Here is a 15195-nt window from a genome sequence, read left to right as displayed (position 1 = left end):
GATACCTTACCTGGCCTAGCTTCACATGTAGGGAGGTGACTGCATACCTTACCTAGCCTAGTTTCACATGTAGGGAGGTGAATGGATACCGTACCTAGCCTAGTCTCTCTCCTACTGACCACAGTGTATCAGTCTCTCTCCTACTGACCACACTGCATCAGTCTCTCTCCTACTGACCACAGTGTATAAGTCTCTCTCCTACTGACCACACTGCATCATTCTCTCTCCTACTGACCACAGTGTATCAGTCTCTCTCCTACTGACCACAGTGTATAAGTCTCTCTCCTACTGACCACACTGCATCAGTCTCTCTCCTACTGACCACACTGCATCAGTCTCTCTCCTACTGACCACAGTGTATAAGTCTCTCTCCTACTGACCACACTGCATCAGTCTCTCTCCTACTGACCACACTGCATCAGTCTCTCTCCTACTGACCACACTGTAACCACATCTTCCTGTTGGATGCTTTCCTATCACATTTAAAAGAGGTGAGATGAGACAACGAATGATAATATCCTCATTGAGGACATGGATACGGTTTACATTGCATCGTGGCTAAATAAAACATAACATTACTCAGTAGGATGATTTGAGTTAATACACATGAATGATCTGTTTGATCCACTTTGGGTAATAGCCCATGTAATGATGATACATCTCAGAAAGGAGTGTTCAGTTTGCTGGTGATTTTCACTAGTTTGTTTAGAATGTTTATGATTGAGCAATTTGCCAAAACCAGCAAATTAATGCAATAGCATTATTGAAATATCAATATATAAATCCATGTTTCTATCCACTTGAAACCACTTTAGCTTCCAGAGGATTAATCTATACAGCTAAACATACGAAAATAAACATCACCATTCAAGACCAGAAAATGTTCTGAGCTCAAATTCATGACTGTATCCAAACCAGACTCACAATTGGGGCCAAGTGGAGAAAAAACAACAACATTATTTTCAAAAGCACATGTTTATTTTAAAACATTCTCAAACCTTCAGATCAAAATGAAACAATAAGGGGCGCTGTCGCTCCCGTGTGCCTTCTGGTTTTGGGTCTCCGGTCTTCAATCTCTATGAGAAAGCAGTGTGTTGCTGTGTGCTCCTGTCCCGTGTGTGTCGCGTTGGTGTTTCTTAATGACTTTCTTTTCAGTGAAACCCTTCCCACAGTCGGGGCACTGGTACGGTTTCTCTCCGGTGTGGGTTAGTATGTGCGTTTTCAGCGTGTTCGACTGAGAGAAACTCTTGTCGCAGTAAGTGCAGTGGTGCGGTTTGTGACCCGAGTGTATTAGCCGGTGCCGTATTAAAGAGGCGACTTGAGAGAACTTCATGTCGCAGACGGAGCATTGGAATGGTTTCTCTCCTGTGTGCACTGTCTGGTGACGTCTCATGTTAGTCTTATCAGCGAAGCACCTGCCACACAGAGAGCATTGGTAAGGTTTCTCTCCTGTGTGCTTTCTCTCGTGGATTACCAATCTATGCTTCGAATTGAATTCCTGGCCGCAAGTAAGACAGAGGTATGAATTGTTTTCTCTTATTTGCTCATTTGTTTTCTGATGCTTGGTTCTCTGATGAATCGACAAGGCCTGAAGCACCCTAAAACTCTTCCCGCAATCGGAGCAAAGGTGCTGTTTCTCCTCGTGGGTCACCACATGTTTCTTCAGCGCTCCAGACTCCACAAAGCCTTTCCCACAGACAGAACAGACGTGCGGCTTCGCTACTTGCTCTCTGTGCTGCGTTTTCTGATGTCTTCTCAAGGCGGAGAGGAAGGTAAATCGCTTGCCGCAGTTGGCACAGAGGTGAGGTTTCTCTCCAGTGTGGATCCGCAGGTGGGTCTCTAACCCTGCCTTAGAAGCCAGCCTCTTCCCACAGTGAGGGCAAGGCTCAGAGACCTGTGTCTTTCCTACCTTTTCTCCTTTATGTCTTCTAACATGTGTTCTAAGGTTTGAAGAGTCATTAAATCGCTTCCCACAGAGAGGACACACAAAGGGTTTTTCACCGGAGTGCATACGAAGGTGCCTTTGATAACTATTTGAGTGAGAGAAGCGCTTGTAGCATTGGGAGCAGCAGAACGGTTTTTCACCAGTATGCGTCCTCCGGTGGCTTGTCAGCCTTTCCTTTGTTGGGAAATGGCGCTTACATTCAGGGCATTGGAATTGGTTTCCATCTAGACGATGTGATTTGGAATGATTTGTTAAGCTAAGGAAGGACGTGAAAGTTTTTCCGCAATTGGAGCAGAGGTGAGGTTTCTCTCCTGAATGGATGGATTGATGTTTTTTTAAGTATCCAGAATCTCTGAAGCCTTTCCCACAGACAGAGCACACGTGGGGCTTCGCACTGTCTCCTGCGTGGAGTACCTGATGTCTTCTCAGAGACGAACGAAAACAGAAACTCTTCCCACAGTCGGAGCAGAGGTGGGGTTTCTCTCCAGTGTGGGTTCTTTGATGGGACCTCAAGGCTCCTGGTTGATTAAAGACTTTCCCACACACTGAACATTCGTGCCGTTTCACTCCTCCGTGCTCTGAATGACAAAGTTTCTGATGTTTGGTGAAGGAGGGACGGAAAGCAAAGCTCTTCCCGCAGTCGGGGCAGACGTGAGGTTTCTCTCCAGTGTGGGTCTTCAGGTGAATCGTTAGTCTTGTTTTGGTTGACAACTTCTTACCACAGTGAGCACATGGATGAAGGACTTGTTTCTTCACGACCCCATCATGTTCTGAGGAACCAACATTGTTTTCGGAAGGTTCCTCTTCAAAATGTTCTCCTGAGTGAGTTCTAAAGATGTGTTTCTTTAAGTTGCTTGGATCATTGAAATTCTTCCCACGAGGACAAACGTACGGTTTCTCTCCAGTATGAGTTAGCAGATGCCTGGTAAGGCTGGAAAATGTACTGAATACTTTTCCACATTCAGCGCATATATTTTTCTGTTTCTCTCCAGTGTGAGTTAGCAGATGTCGCTCCAGAATGTCTTTTGTGGCAAGACTCTTCCCACACTGAGCACAGGAGTGGGTTTTCTTGGAGGTTTTCTGCCCCTGTGTTTTTCTGCAGTCCATCAGCTCCACAGACACCCTCTTCAGACCCCAAATTAAGGCGGTACTTGGAGAGGCACGACACAGGGTCTTCAGGAGAGTGGAGGAGGGCGGGAGAGACGTGTCCTGTAAATCACAAAAAGAGACAGAATTAATCAGGGTGGGAAATGCTCCTCTACCTGTCAATTAATTTTGAAGTCTTTAAATTCCCCTCATCCCCGATTACGTAAGGTCAAGAGGAGGAACCACAGATATTCTCCTCCAATATCTTTTATAGAAGGAAGTTGAGGAATCAATGAAGGACTGTTGAGAAACACTTTGACTGGGACAATAAATACTCCCTTTCCGACTGGGACAATAAATACTCCCTTTCCGACTGGGACAATAAATACTCCCTTTCCGACTGGGACAATAAATACTCCCTTTCCTACTGGGACAATAAATACTCCCTTTCCGACTGGGACAATAAATACTCCCTTTCCGACTGGGATAATAAATATTCCCTTTCCGACTGGGACAATAAATACTCCCTTTCCGACTGGGACAATAAATACTCCCTTTCCTACTGGGACAATAAATACTCCCTTTCCGACTGGGATAATAAATACTCCCTTTCCGACTGGGACAATAAATACTCCCTTTCCGACTGGGACAATAAATACTCCCTTTCCGACTGGGACAATAAATACTCCCTTTCCGACTGGGATAATAAATACTCACGCCTCTCACTCTTTGCTCTAGTGTGTGCCTTTCTGGAGAAAACTCCGCCTCCAGTCTGTTGCTAGGTAACCAATCCTTGTCCTTCACGTCGCAGTCTGCAGCGTTGTTGGATTGTCTGGGACTCATGGACTCCGCCTCCAACCCGTCGCTAGGTAACCCAGCCCCTCCCTCTCCGCTCCACTCTTCATCACAGTCTACAGCATCCTCAGCCTGGAGGGGACTCGAGGGTGCACCGCTAGCATCCTCCAGCATCCTTCTGATGTCCTCCTTCAGTTGAACTAACCAAGACATTCCCTGCTCCACCGATTTCATTGAGTCCGTATTGTCCCACATTTCCTCCATGACTTTACGCCGCAACGAGCGGTGATCCATTGCTTTAACTTCAGATCCATCATGTCCATGATGTTCACACAGGGAGCGTAAATTGTCCTCAGTCAAATTCCATAAACTCTTCTCGATTTCATCCATCAACACTCCCTCCTCTCGATTCATTTTGTCCCCGCAGAGTTTGAACGTTTCTTGGTAAAAGGGAGCAATAACAACTGGTTATTGAATGGAGCTGCAACAAGTGTGAGGTGTCTCTCTCCTGTGTCAAATCAAATGTTATATTTTCACATGTGCCAAATACAACATGTGTTAAAACCTTACAGTGAAATGCTTACTGACAAGCCCTTGACACTCATTTTTCTTAAAACTGCATTGTTGGTTAAGTAAAAAAATAGAGAACTCATATCTGGAGTTGTCATAACACCAGATCTTCTTCCTGTCACGAGAGCAGTGGAATCTCCTTGTGAGGTCCCCTGTGGAAGCTCCTTGTGAGGTCCCCTGTGGAAGCTCCTTGTGAGGTCCCCTGTGGAATCTCCTTGTGAGGTCCCCTGTGGAATCTCCTTGTGAGGTCCCCTGTGGAAGCTCCTTGTGAGGTCCCCTGTGGAATCTCCTTGTGAGGTCCCCTGTGGAATCTCCTTGTGAGGTCCCCTGTGGAATCTCCTTGTGAGGTCCCCTGTGGAATCTCCTTGTGAGGTCCCCTGTGGAATCTCCTTGTGAGGTCACCTGTGGAATCTCCTTGTGAGGTCCCCTGTGGAAACAGGAGAACATGGTGAGAGAAAAGAAACAACCGTTTTGACCATCTATGTAGATGTGTAGCGGCATTCTGTTTGTGGAGTCTGTCAAATCAAAACATTTTCTACATTAGATTGTCAATCTTACATTTTTTACTTAAAGTACCGATCAGAAGTTGAAACAATAACAAAGTGTGAACCCCGCCCCTGTTTTGATAAAAAGCGGCGGGATGGGGCAGGAGAAATCTAACCACTCTCAAATTCATTGACAGAGCTATAGATGCAAGGACTGACCATCCATGAAATCTAAATTACACAGTTTTAACTATATTTTGAGACTATACAGTGTTTGTTTACATGTATTTTGTTTACAAACAATCACCTGACCTCAAACCCAATTGAGATGGTTTGGGATGAGTTGGACCGCAGAGTGAAGGAAAAGCAGCCACCTTGTGCTCAGCATATGGGGCAACTTCTTTAAGACTGTTGGAAAAGCATTCCTCATGAAGCTGGTTGAGAGAATGTTAAGTGGCTACTTTGAAGAATCTCAAATATAAAATATATTTTTGATTTGTTTAACACTTTATGGTTACTACATGATCCCATATGTGTTATTTCATAGTTTTGATGTCTTCATTATTATTCTACAATGTAGAAAATAGTAAAATAAAGAAAAACCCTGGAATGAGAAGGTGTTCTAGAACCCTGGAATGAGAAGGTGTGTCCAAACTTTTGACTGGTACTGTATGTTGTGAATTGCCCATCAGTTGAAAGGAAAGTGGGGGGTGTGTGGAAAGGGGTGGGTGTGTAGAAAGGGGTGGGTGTGTGGAAAGGGGTGGGTGTGTAGAAAGGGGTGGGTGTGTGGAAAGGGGTGGGCGTGTGGAAAGGGGTGGGTGTGTGGAAAGGGGTGGGTGTGTGGAAAGGGGTGAGTGTGTGGAAAGGGGTGGGCGTGTGGAAAGGGGTGGGTGTGTGGAAAGGGGTGGATGTGTAGAAAGGGGTGAGTGTGTGGAAAGGGGTGGGCGTGTGGAAAGGGGTGGGTGTGTAGAAAGGAAAGGGGTGGGTGTGTGGAAAGGGGTGGGTGTGTGGAAAGGGGTGGGTGTGTAGAAAGGAAAGTGGGGGGTGTGTGGAAAGGGGTGGGCGTGTGGAAAGGGGTGGGTGTGTGGAAAGGGGTGGATGTGTAGAAAGGGGTGAGTGTGTGGAAAGGGGTGGGCGTGTGGAAAGGGGTGGGTGTGTAGAAAGGAAAGGGGTGGGTGTGTGGAAAGGGGTGGGTGTGTGGAAAGGGGTGGGTGTGTAGAAAGGAAAGTGGGGGGTGTGTGGAAAGGGGTGGGCGTGTGGAAAGGGGTGGGTGTGTGGAAAGGGGTGGATGTGTAGAAAGGGGTGAGTGTGTGGAAAGGGGTGGGCGTGTGGAAAGGGGTGGGTGTGTAGAAAGGAAAGGGGTGGGTGTGTGGAAAGGGGTGGGTGTGTAGAAAGGAAAGTGGGGGGTGTGTGGAAAGGGGTGGGTGTGTGGAAAGGGATGGGTGTGTGGAAAGGGGTGGGTGTGTAGAAAGGGGTGGGTGTGTGGAAAGGGGTGGGTGTGTAGAAAGGGGTGGGTGTGTAGAAAGGAAAGGGGTGGGTGTGTGGAAAGGGGTAGGTGTGTAGAAAGGAAAGGGGTGGGTGTGTGGAAAGGGGTGGGTGTGTAGAAAGGGGTGGGTGTGTGGAAAGGGGTGGGTGTGTGGAAAGGGGTGGGTGTGTAGAAAGGGGTGGGTGTGTAGAAAGGAAAGGGGTGGGTGTGTAGAAAGGGGTGGGTGTGTGGAAAGGGGTGGGTGTGTAGAAAGGGGTGGGTGTGTAGAAAGGGGTGGGTGTGTAGAAAGGGGTGGGTGTGTAGAAAGGGGTGTGTGTAGAAAGGAGTGGGTGTGTAGAAAGGGGTGGGTGTGTGGAAAGGGGTGGGTGTGTAGAAAGGAAAGGGGTGGGTGTGTAGTAAGGAAAGGGGTGGGTGTGTAGAAAGGGGTGGGTGTGTAGAAAGGGGTGGGTGTGTGGAAATGGGTGGGTGTGTGGAAATCGCTCCCCTTTTTCCCCCTTCCGTTTCTTAAAACGCAGCGACCGTACATTGAGATACCGCGAGAGTTTGGACTTCTGTTCTGAAGCCAGAGGATGAGACAGTCATGGTTAGTTTTACACAAATAATTATACATTTTCAGTTATAAAACGGATGATTGTTTATTTTTGATGAAAATGATTTATGATGGGTGTACTGTTGCTTCATGGGTTGTATGCGTGTGCTTACTGTGACTGTCACCCTGCTATTTGCTACTAGGTAGCTATTTCCCAGGTCGTTGCTGGACATTAGTGCTCCTCAAGAGGGCGCGAAGGGCACTGTGTCCCGGTGTTGCTGTGATACCCAATAGGAAGCACTTCAAGTCGGCAGACAGACCGATACAACACTGGTCGCTGGCTTATCGATTCGCTGTGCAGCCCAATCAGCCACACAAAAACGTTTGTGAGTGGCAACAAATCCGCCCAATTAGCTGATTCACTTTCCATACGCCCACTCCTTCCGACACGCCCACTCCTTCCGACACGCCCACTCTCCCATACTCCGGTCGCCATATTGGGCTGCAGCGACCCATATACTTGTTTTTATTTGGAAGGATCCAACAGCTACGACAAGCTATCCTGTGGCGAGGACAGCCGAGGTCGGGCCTCGTCAAGAGGATGAAAAGGGATGATTCTGGCCCAGTGGGATGATTCTGGCCCAGTGGGAGTGAGATTTGTGGAGAAAAATGGATCCATATGTGATGTCAGGTTGGGTGGAGAAGAGGTGCTGAGAGTAACTAGGATAAGTGATGATTTACTGTGTTTCTTCAGTCCAGGGGGAGCGGGCGCTACAGATCACACCATTAGGGACATGTGATTTGCTTTGCTCTATGGAGCAGGGTATCTTTGAAAGGAGTGATACATGGGCTGGCATTAAGTGTTGAGGAGGATCAGTTGAAGTTTCCCAGTGTTTATAACCGCCGCCGTTTGGTGCGACGCAGACCTGGTGGAGAGCGTGGGGAAACAGAGAGTGTTGAGTGGTAGTGTTCTGTTCTCTCAGACCATTGGTCCGGAGTAGAGTTAGAAGAGGGTCAAATAGTGGATTGGGGTGGTGTTTTTTTATTATTATTATAGTTGGCAGGGCAATTTTCCTTTTCCCTAATTTTGTATTACCATATCAATTAACGTACGTAGGCCGAATGGCCTCACACACCAGTACAGTAGGTGGCGCCGTGCGCCCCTAAAAGTTGGATGCGATTCGCCAATCAAATCCTAAAGAAGAAGAAGCAGCTAACGTTAGCTAACATGGCTAATACAGACAGAAAATACAACGGTAACTCGTTGATGATTTCCTATAGCTACAATCGATATGCCTGTAGCTACGAGCCAGAAAACAATCATTTTATTCGAATATCGACTCAGTTTGAACTACAGCTTAAAACATTGTTTACAAGAGCAATTAGCTAGCTAGCTACTAAGCTAAAAAAAAAAATCAACAGCTAGTCTGAAGAGAAGCTATCCAGCTAAATGAGCGGTTATGTAAACCTAACAACTTGCTAATTACATATTTTTGGACGACCCCCTCCTGGCCGTTAGTAGATACCTAATGATTTACTCACCGGTTGGATTGTAAACATAATCCTTTCTTAGTTTTCAGTCGTCTTCTAGCTACCTGTTCAAACGCAAGCGGCCTGTTCACGTTCCAGATGAGAACAAAACAAAGGGGCGGGGCGAACAGGAAGGACCTGAGAGCAGAAGGCGGAGGGCAGAGAGAGTCTCGAGAACAGTAATACAACTACGCTCATTGGGGACATAGAAACACTATATTGCGTCATAGCTAAATTCGAAGAACAATTACTCAGTATACGTATTATCCCACGTGCCTATGTCAAATCAAATGTATGTTTCTAGCCCTTCTTACACCAGCTGATATCTCAAAGTGCTGTATAGAAACCCAGCCTAAAATCCCAAACAGCAAGCAATTCTACACAGCACAGAGAGAAAGAGTGTTCAGTGAGTTTACTGGTGATTTTCACTAGTGTTATTGTTTATGATTGAGTAACTTACTAAATGGGGTGATGAAAGCAAACGAAGTAGTTTTATGAAATTATCTATACATTAATCCATTGGGTGTATTTACTCGGGATTTGTCCAAACGAAACTAGTTTTCATTGCATAACATTTTATGTTGCAAAACTGTTTACTATGACCTGCAACTAATGAATGCATCCCATTTTCTATCCACTTCAAACAGCTTTAGTTTCCGCGGGATTAAGTCAGCGTTTCCCAAACTCGGTCCTCGGGACCCCAAGGGTTGCCACGTTTTGGTTTTTGCCCTAACACTACACAGCGGATTCAAATGGTAAAATCTTGATGATTCGTTGATTATTGGAATCAGCTGTGAAGTACTGGAGGGGGCAAAAACCAAAATGGACCGAGTTTGGTTGGGAAACACTGGATTAAGAAAGATAGATACAAGACCGAAAAATGAGCTCAACTTCAAATCAGCATCCAAACCAGTCTCACCACTGGGGCCAAGCAGGAACAAACATGACTTATTATTTGGAAAAACACGTTTAATTTTTAAACATAAAAAAAAAAAACATATCAAAATGAAACATTAGATGAACAACTGTGTGAGACATGTCAACATCTGTAACTTCCTCCTCCAATCAACAGATGGAACGGAGAATCACCTTTATTCGCCAAACACATTTGCATGTACAGAAATTTGACTCGGTGATATGGTGCTGACACAATAAACAGAATCTAGGCTACAGACAGACAGACAAACAGAATATACGGACAAGATATACACAATTCACATACAGTATGCACACTATGGACAGTGTAAGCTAAAAACTACACTATGAACAGTAAGATAAAAACGACAGAGTACACTATGAACACTATAATCTACATTATGAATTGTGCATGTATTGATGTAGAATTAAAAGATGACTCCTGGGAGTCCAGGGGAAAGGGGGATACCTAGACAGTTGTACAACTAAATACCTTCAACTGAAATGCATTTAACAACTCCTCTGAATCAGAGGGGAGCTGGGGAGGCTGCTTTAAATCGACGTCTTCGGCGCCTGGGGAACATAACGTGGGTCTGTTAAAAATATCATTCATTAGTTCTTATGCAATGACACATTACAAGAAGCGGATAGAGATACACTCATTCAGAAGAATTGGAGCCTAGACCTTTAAATAAATATATAAACACATGTGGCTAGTTGCTTCTTCAGACTTCTTCTAAACTGCCATGTAATTAATGGATATTATTATTATTAATAATAATAATAATAATACAAACTCATTTATTGCGATAACATAATGTTGCCAGTAGCTAGCTAATGGAGGAAGCATTTAGTGTTCGGTAACTCTGGCTGACGCAGTGTAAACTGCGTCTTATTCAAGGCAATATCCGTCACAACAGACAGTAAAGCCTTCACATATATATATTTTGGGAATATTCTTTCAAATCGCCACAGAGTTGATATATTCCAGCCGTTCAGAAATATGAGGCTACAGCCCCATGTCGATCACATTTGTCGAGGGTTCAGAAGAGGGGGAGTAAAGCATCGATGAAAGAGAGAAACTTGAGTGTGTGTGTGTGTGTGTAAAATAACACAAAACATGATTTGTATCCTTAGTTTTGAGAAAAAAATGTTTCTAAAAGGAGAGGGACGGAGGAGAACACTTTATATTCGTAGCCTCGGCCTATAAATTAACTGGAGACCGCATCCCAAATGGAAAACTGTTCGCAAAACGCTGACTTGTGGACGGTCTATATAAAACATTTAGCAGACGCTCTTATCCAGAGCCATTAGAGTTAAGTGCCTTGCTCAAGGGCAGATTTTTCACCTATTTACTCTCAGGGATTCGAACCAGTGAACCTTTCGGTTAACCGCTCTTAACCGCTAGGTTACCTGTCGCACTGTATATCTCCGGGTTGCATCCTTTTCACGGGGGCCAACTCACATGCACACTCGCACTCAATGTGCACAGGGAGCACCACGACTTGCCTAGTTAAATAAAATATATAAATATTTTATTTGGATGACATCCAAAAATATATTTATATATTTTATTTAACTAGGCAAGTCAGTTAACAAACAAATTCTTATTTACAATGGCGGCCTACCCCTGACTTGTGCCTGTTTTGACAAATAAATTCACTTCACTTCAGTATTATTTTTGAACATTATAACAGCCCATTGTAGGCGGAGTCCTTTTGATCAACTCTATGCAAAAGATACGAGGCAGATCAGTGCAGGCGTGTTCGTTACCTCGGGGAATAAGATGTCATAATGTATTTATCTAGTTGCTTGGTTCAGATGTGTACAGTTGTCTTGGCAGACTTCTTCTAAAAACGGCCATAGCGCGAGCCAACCATAGTAGAAGACAACTGAAGCAAACTCACAACATTAAAAAAAACAAACAGGCAAGTGGTGTCCTTTTTGTGTCCACATTGGTACTGCACCATACACTGCTAAATACATGGGAGTCATATATACATTTATATATACACACACATATTAGCACAAAACAGGTTCTGGATTCAGGCTAGATAGAACAGTTCAAAGCAAGCAGACAATTCATAAACAGAACACCCAGACACAAAACAACTAGTTAATGGTCGTTTCTTTGTTAAGTCTTTTCAGAGAAAATAAGACAGAAATGAACTATCACGTGGGAGTCGGGAAGGCAGCGGTGTACAATATCTATGTTTTATTTTAAAACGTTTAAGTAATTTAGCAGACGCTCTTATCCAGAGCGACTCATTCTAATGGCAGTTATTTATGCTCTTCAACCCCAGCGTGTGATCTCCGGGTGCTGAGTTTCATTCTCACAGACATTGGAACGTTGGAGCGGTTTCTCTCCCGTGTGTGAGCATGTGATTCTTCAGAGCTCTCTTCTCTGAGAAACCTTTCCCACATTCAGGGCAGTGGCAGGGTTTCACTCCAGTGTGCGTTTGCAGGTGTGATTTCAGACCAGATGAAGAAATGAAACTCTTTACACAATATGTACATCTGTAACGTCTCTCACCTGAATGCACCCTGAGATGCTTTTTAAGATTTTGTGAAAGAGCGAAACTTTTCCCACACTGGGAGCAAAGGTAGGGCTTCTCTCCAGTGTGTACACGCTGATGACTTTTCAATTTCTGCTCATTAACAAAGCGCCGGTCACACTGAGAGCAGTGGTAAGGCTTCTCTCCCGTGTGCATTCTCTGGTGAAATATCAGGTTGCGCTTTGTTGAGAGACACTGATTGCAAACAGGGCAAGGGAAAGATGGCTTTGCTTCGACATGCTGCTTCTGGTGTGTTGTGAAGTGTCCTAATGTTCTGAAACTCTTCCCGCATTCAGCGCAGAGGTAAGGTTTCTCTCCGGTGTGAATACTCTGATGTGACTTCAAGGACGAAGCTGCTGTAAAGCCCCTCCCACAGACGGGACACACATGCGGCCTTTCCCTGTGTTCAGCATGGACCCTCTGGTGAGATATCAAGTGTGCCTGAGTATAGAAGGTCTTCCCACAGTCAGGGCAGAGGTGGAGCTGCTCCCCAGTGTGTAGTCTCTGGTGTTTCCTCAGGGCGTAGGTGCTAGAGAATCTCTTGCCACATTCAGAGCAGAGCTGAGTTTTCTCAGTGTGGCGGATTCTCAGATGATCCTTTAATTCTTTCTTCGAAGCTAGCATCGTCCCGCAGTGAGGACACGGATGAGGGACTTTGACTTTCTTCGTCCCTCTGACCTCACCAGTGTGAAGTTTCTGATGTTTTTTAAGGCTTCTTAACAGACGGAACGTCTCCCCACACTCAGAGCACTCATGAGGTTTGTCTTCGGTATGAACGCGCATGTGGCTTTTCAGGCTTTTTTGACTTCCTAAATTCTTCCCACAGTGATCACAGATATGGGAGCTAGGCCTGTCTCCTGGGAGAGTTTTCTTGCATCGTTTAGCGCTAGACGGGCTGTGAGATTTCTCTCCTGTGCGAGTTGTCTTGCTGTCGTCTAGCTGCACAGACACCCTCTTCTTCAGACAGCGCAGTAGGGCGCTACCGCGGGACGCACGACCCGGGGACTTCGAGAGGGTGGCGGGGGGCCGGGGGGGCTTGTCCTGGAAACGGTAAAAATACCAAATGAAACAGGTTGGGACACCATCCCCTACCCGCCAAGTCTCTCCTCAATTCCTCCTCAATTATTCAAACTACTTCTCAAAATCCATTGCATGAGAAAAGGCCAAGAGGAGGAACATCAGGGGTGTATTCACAAGAACACAAACAGAAGTCAACGGAATGAAAACGGGGAGGGACCTACCTGACTTTGTCTTATATAAAACACTTTTTTTCCTACGTTGTAAAACTTTTTACAACTGTTTGGAATAATGATTACACCCCAGATGTGGAGAAAGACCAAGAGGAGGAACATCAGATCTTTTTTATAAAAGGGAGGTCGAGGAATCAAGGAAAGACCTGCGAAACAAAATGTCAGACTGGGAAATCAAGTACTCACCTCTCTCACTCTCTGCTCTGGTGTGTGCCTCTCTGGAGACAACTCCACCTCCAGCCCATCGCTAGCCATCCAATCCCTGACCTCCTCGTCCCTTTCTTCATCACAGTCTACATCATCATCAGATTGGCTGGAACTCATGGGCTCCACCTCCAACCCATTGCTAGGTAACTGAACCCCGCCCTCTCCGTTCCATTCTTCGTCACAGTCTACAGCATCATCATCATCATCATCAGCACTGCTACCCTCCTCCTGTATCCTCCTGATGTCCTCTTTCAGTCGGACTAACCAAGATATTCCCTGCTCCTCTGATTTCATTGAGTCAGTATTGTCCCACATTTCCTCCAGGATTTTACGCCGCAACGAGCGGTGATCCATTGCTTTAACTTCGAAGCCATCTTTCCCACCGTGTCCATGACGTTCACAAAGGTAACGCAGATTGTCCTCGGTTAAATTCCATAAACCCTTTTCGATTTCATCCATCAACATTCCCTTCTCTCGATCCATTTTGTCCCAGAAGATTCTCAAATGATCCTATTCTGATGAGTTACAATGTGTCTTGGTCAAAAAAAAAGTAGGGTGAGGTGTCTTTCCTTTCATATGGATTCAAAGGTCTCCTAGATCTCTCCTCCCACACTGGGAGTTTCAGGAAGTGCTGCTTTTGTGAGTCTCCGACCAAGACAAGTTATTCCAGGTTCTGAGTTGTCATGACACTGGATCTTCTTCCTCCCACCAGAGCAGGAGGGGAATTCCTTGTGAGGTCACCTGTGTAGATAGGAGGATGTGGTGTAATACAAAAACACTCTGTACCACCCAATATCTACATGTATAGTCAGATTCAATTGCTGTCAAGTGTGTCAAATCGATACATTTTCTATCAATCATTTTAAATATTTTGTTTTTACTAAATAGAACAATATCAGGTGACCATTAATTAATTAAAATATTCCTATGACGGCTTTTATTTTGAAGGATCCAACCTGGAAGCATAATTCCGCTAGCTAACAAGCTAACTAACATAGCTAACAAGCTAACTAACATAGTTATTCTATACAGCTAAAATCGATCTGCATGTAGTTACCAGTCAGAAAACAATAATTGTATTTGTGTATCGACTGAGTTTGAGCACAGCTTCAAATGGGTTAGTAGGAGCTATTAGCTAGCTAGCTACCAAGCTAAACAGCAGCTGGTCTGAAGAGCAGATAGCTAGCTAGTGGTTATGCAAACCTAACGACTAATAACGACGTCTGGGCGACCCGTTATGACCATTGGTAGATATCTAATGCTTTACTCACCAGCTCAAGTTTTATGTTTCCCTTTCGAAGGGTTCAATAGTCTTCTAGTTAGCTATCTAACTAGCTTTTCAAAGAGCGGCCTGTACGCTTTCGAGAAGAAGCAACAAAGGGGCGGGGCCAGCAGAAAGTACGGCGGCTGGGAAAGGACATGAGAGGAGAGCAGTCGCGAAAGGATGAGAGGTTCGAGCGAAAGGGTTAGAACTAGCTTACACATTTGCGCAAACCAAAATCTGAAAATATATTTTCAACAATAAAAATGTTAAGGTGTGTATCAATTGACTTAAAAAAATAAATAATTGCAGATATGAAAGATAAGGTCCTACTGTTTCCAAACCCTAATCGCAAGCGATGCTTGTTAATGTTCAGACCGAGCATTGTGGCTCTTAATTAACAATAACATTCAGAAGACGCCTTCGTCCAATTTCTCTTCTGTGTAGTGTAATGGAACTGAAAATCATGATCAAGGGCAATACAAGAGTCTAACGAGGTAATTGAGGTAAGCTTGCTAGCTTATTTCAATCACTGGTTGAACAACGTTGTTTCCATGTTATATTTAATGAAATTACATTGA

At 44.9% G+C, this 15195-nt stretch overlaps 2 protein-coding genes across 6 annotated transcripts; both read right to left on the bottom strand.

Annotated features, from left to right (window-relative positions):
- Positions 1 to 959: 959 nt before the first annotated feature.
- On the bottom strand, positions 960 to 8564 carry LOC139395381 (zinc finger protein 665-like). Of its 5 annotated transcripts, none has more exons than XM_071142954.1 (3): positions 8439 to 8564; positions 3749 to 4798; positions 960 to 3154 (listed from the first exon to the last, which is right to left on the bottom strand). In XM_071142954.1, exons 2-3 carry the CDS (start codon positions 4238 to 4240, stop codon positions 1070 to 1072), a joined length of 2577 nt encoding a protein of 858 aa, XP_070999055.1. In that variant the 5' UTR covers positions 4241 to 4798; positions 8439 to 8564; the 3' UTR covers positions 960 to 1069. The 5 variants fall into 5 exon arrangements, with proteins under 5 accessions (XP_070999055.1, XP_070999054.1, XP_070999056.1 ...); XM_071142953.1 differs by having other exon boundaries at positions 3749 to 4911; positions 8435 to 8538; XM_071142955.1 differs by having other exon boundaries at positions 3749 to 4748; positions 8439 to 8537.
- A 2770-nt stretch (positions 8565 to 11334) lies between these two features.
- Positions 11335 to 14729, bottom strand: LOC139395384 (zinc finger protein ZFP2-like). The gene is made up of 3 exons (XM_071142960.1): positions 14625 to 14729; positions 13333 to 14094; positions 11335 to 12937 (listed from the first exon to the last, which is right to left on the bottom strand). Exons 2-3 carry the CDS (start codon positions 13834 to 13836, stop codon positions 11675 to 11677), a joined length of 1767 nt encoding a protein of 588 aa, XP_070999061.1. The 5' UTR covers positions 13837 to 14094; positions 14625 to 14729; the 3' UTR covers positions 11335 to 11674.
- Positions 14730 to 15195: the final 466 nt, after the last annotated feature.

This window comes from Oncorhynchus clarkii, unplaced genomic scaffold (assembly GCF_045791955.1).
Source record: "Oncorhynchus clarkii lewisi isolate Uvic-CL-2024 unplaced genomic scaffold, UVic_Ocla_1.0 unplaced_contig_9334_pilon_pilon, whole genome shotgun sequence".
Classification (NCBI taxonomy): domain Eukaryota; kingdom Metazoa; phylum Chordata; class Actinopteri; order Salmoniformes; family Salmonidae; genus Oncorhynchus; species Oncorhynchus clarkii.
Note: the sequence above shows the minus strand (reverse complement) of the source record. Positions and strands in the feature narration are given on the sequence as shown.

Excerpts from the sequence above, each read along its gene's own strand:
- LOC139395381 (XM_071142954.1), bottom strand. The coding sequence starts at position 4,240 with ATGAATCGAGAGGAGGGAGTGTTGATGGATGAAATCGAGAAGAGTTTA. Across the intron at positions 3,155-3,748 it reads TAGAGCAAAGAGTGAGAGGC|GACACGTCTCTCCCGCCCTC; the intron begins GTGAGTATTTAT and ends TGTGATTTACAG.
- LOC139395384 (XM_071142960.1), bottom strand. The coding sequence starts at position 13,836 with ATGGATCGAGAGAAGGGAATGTTGATGGATGAAATCGAAAAGGGTTTA. Across the intron at positions 12,938-13,332 it reads CAGAGCAGAGAGTGAGAGAG|GACAAGCCCCCCCGGCCCCC; the intron begins GTGAGTACTTGA and ends TACCGTTTCCAG.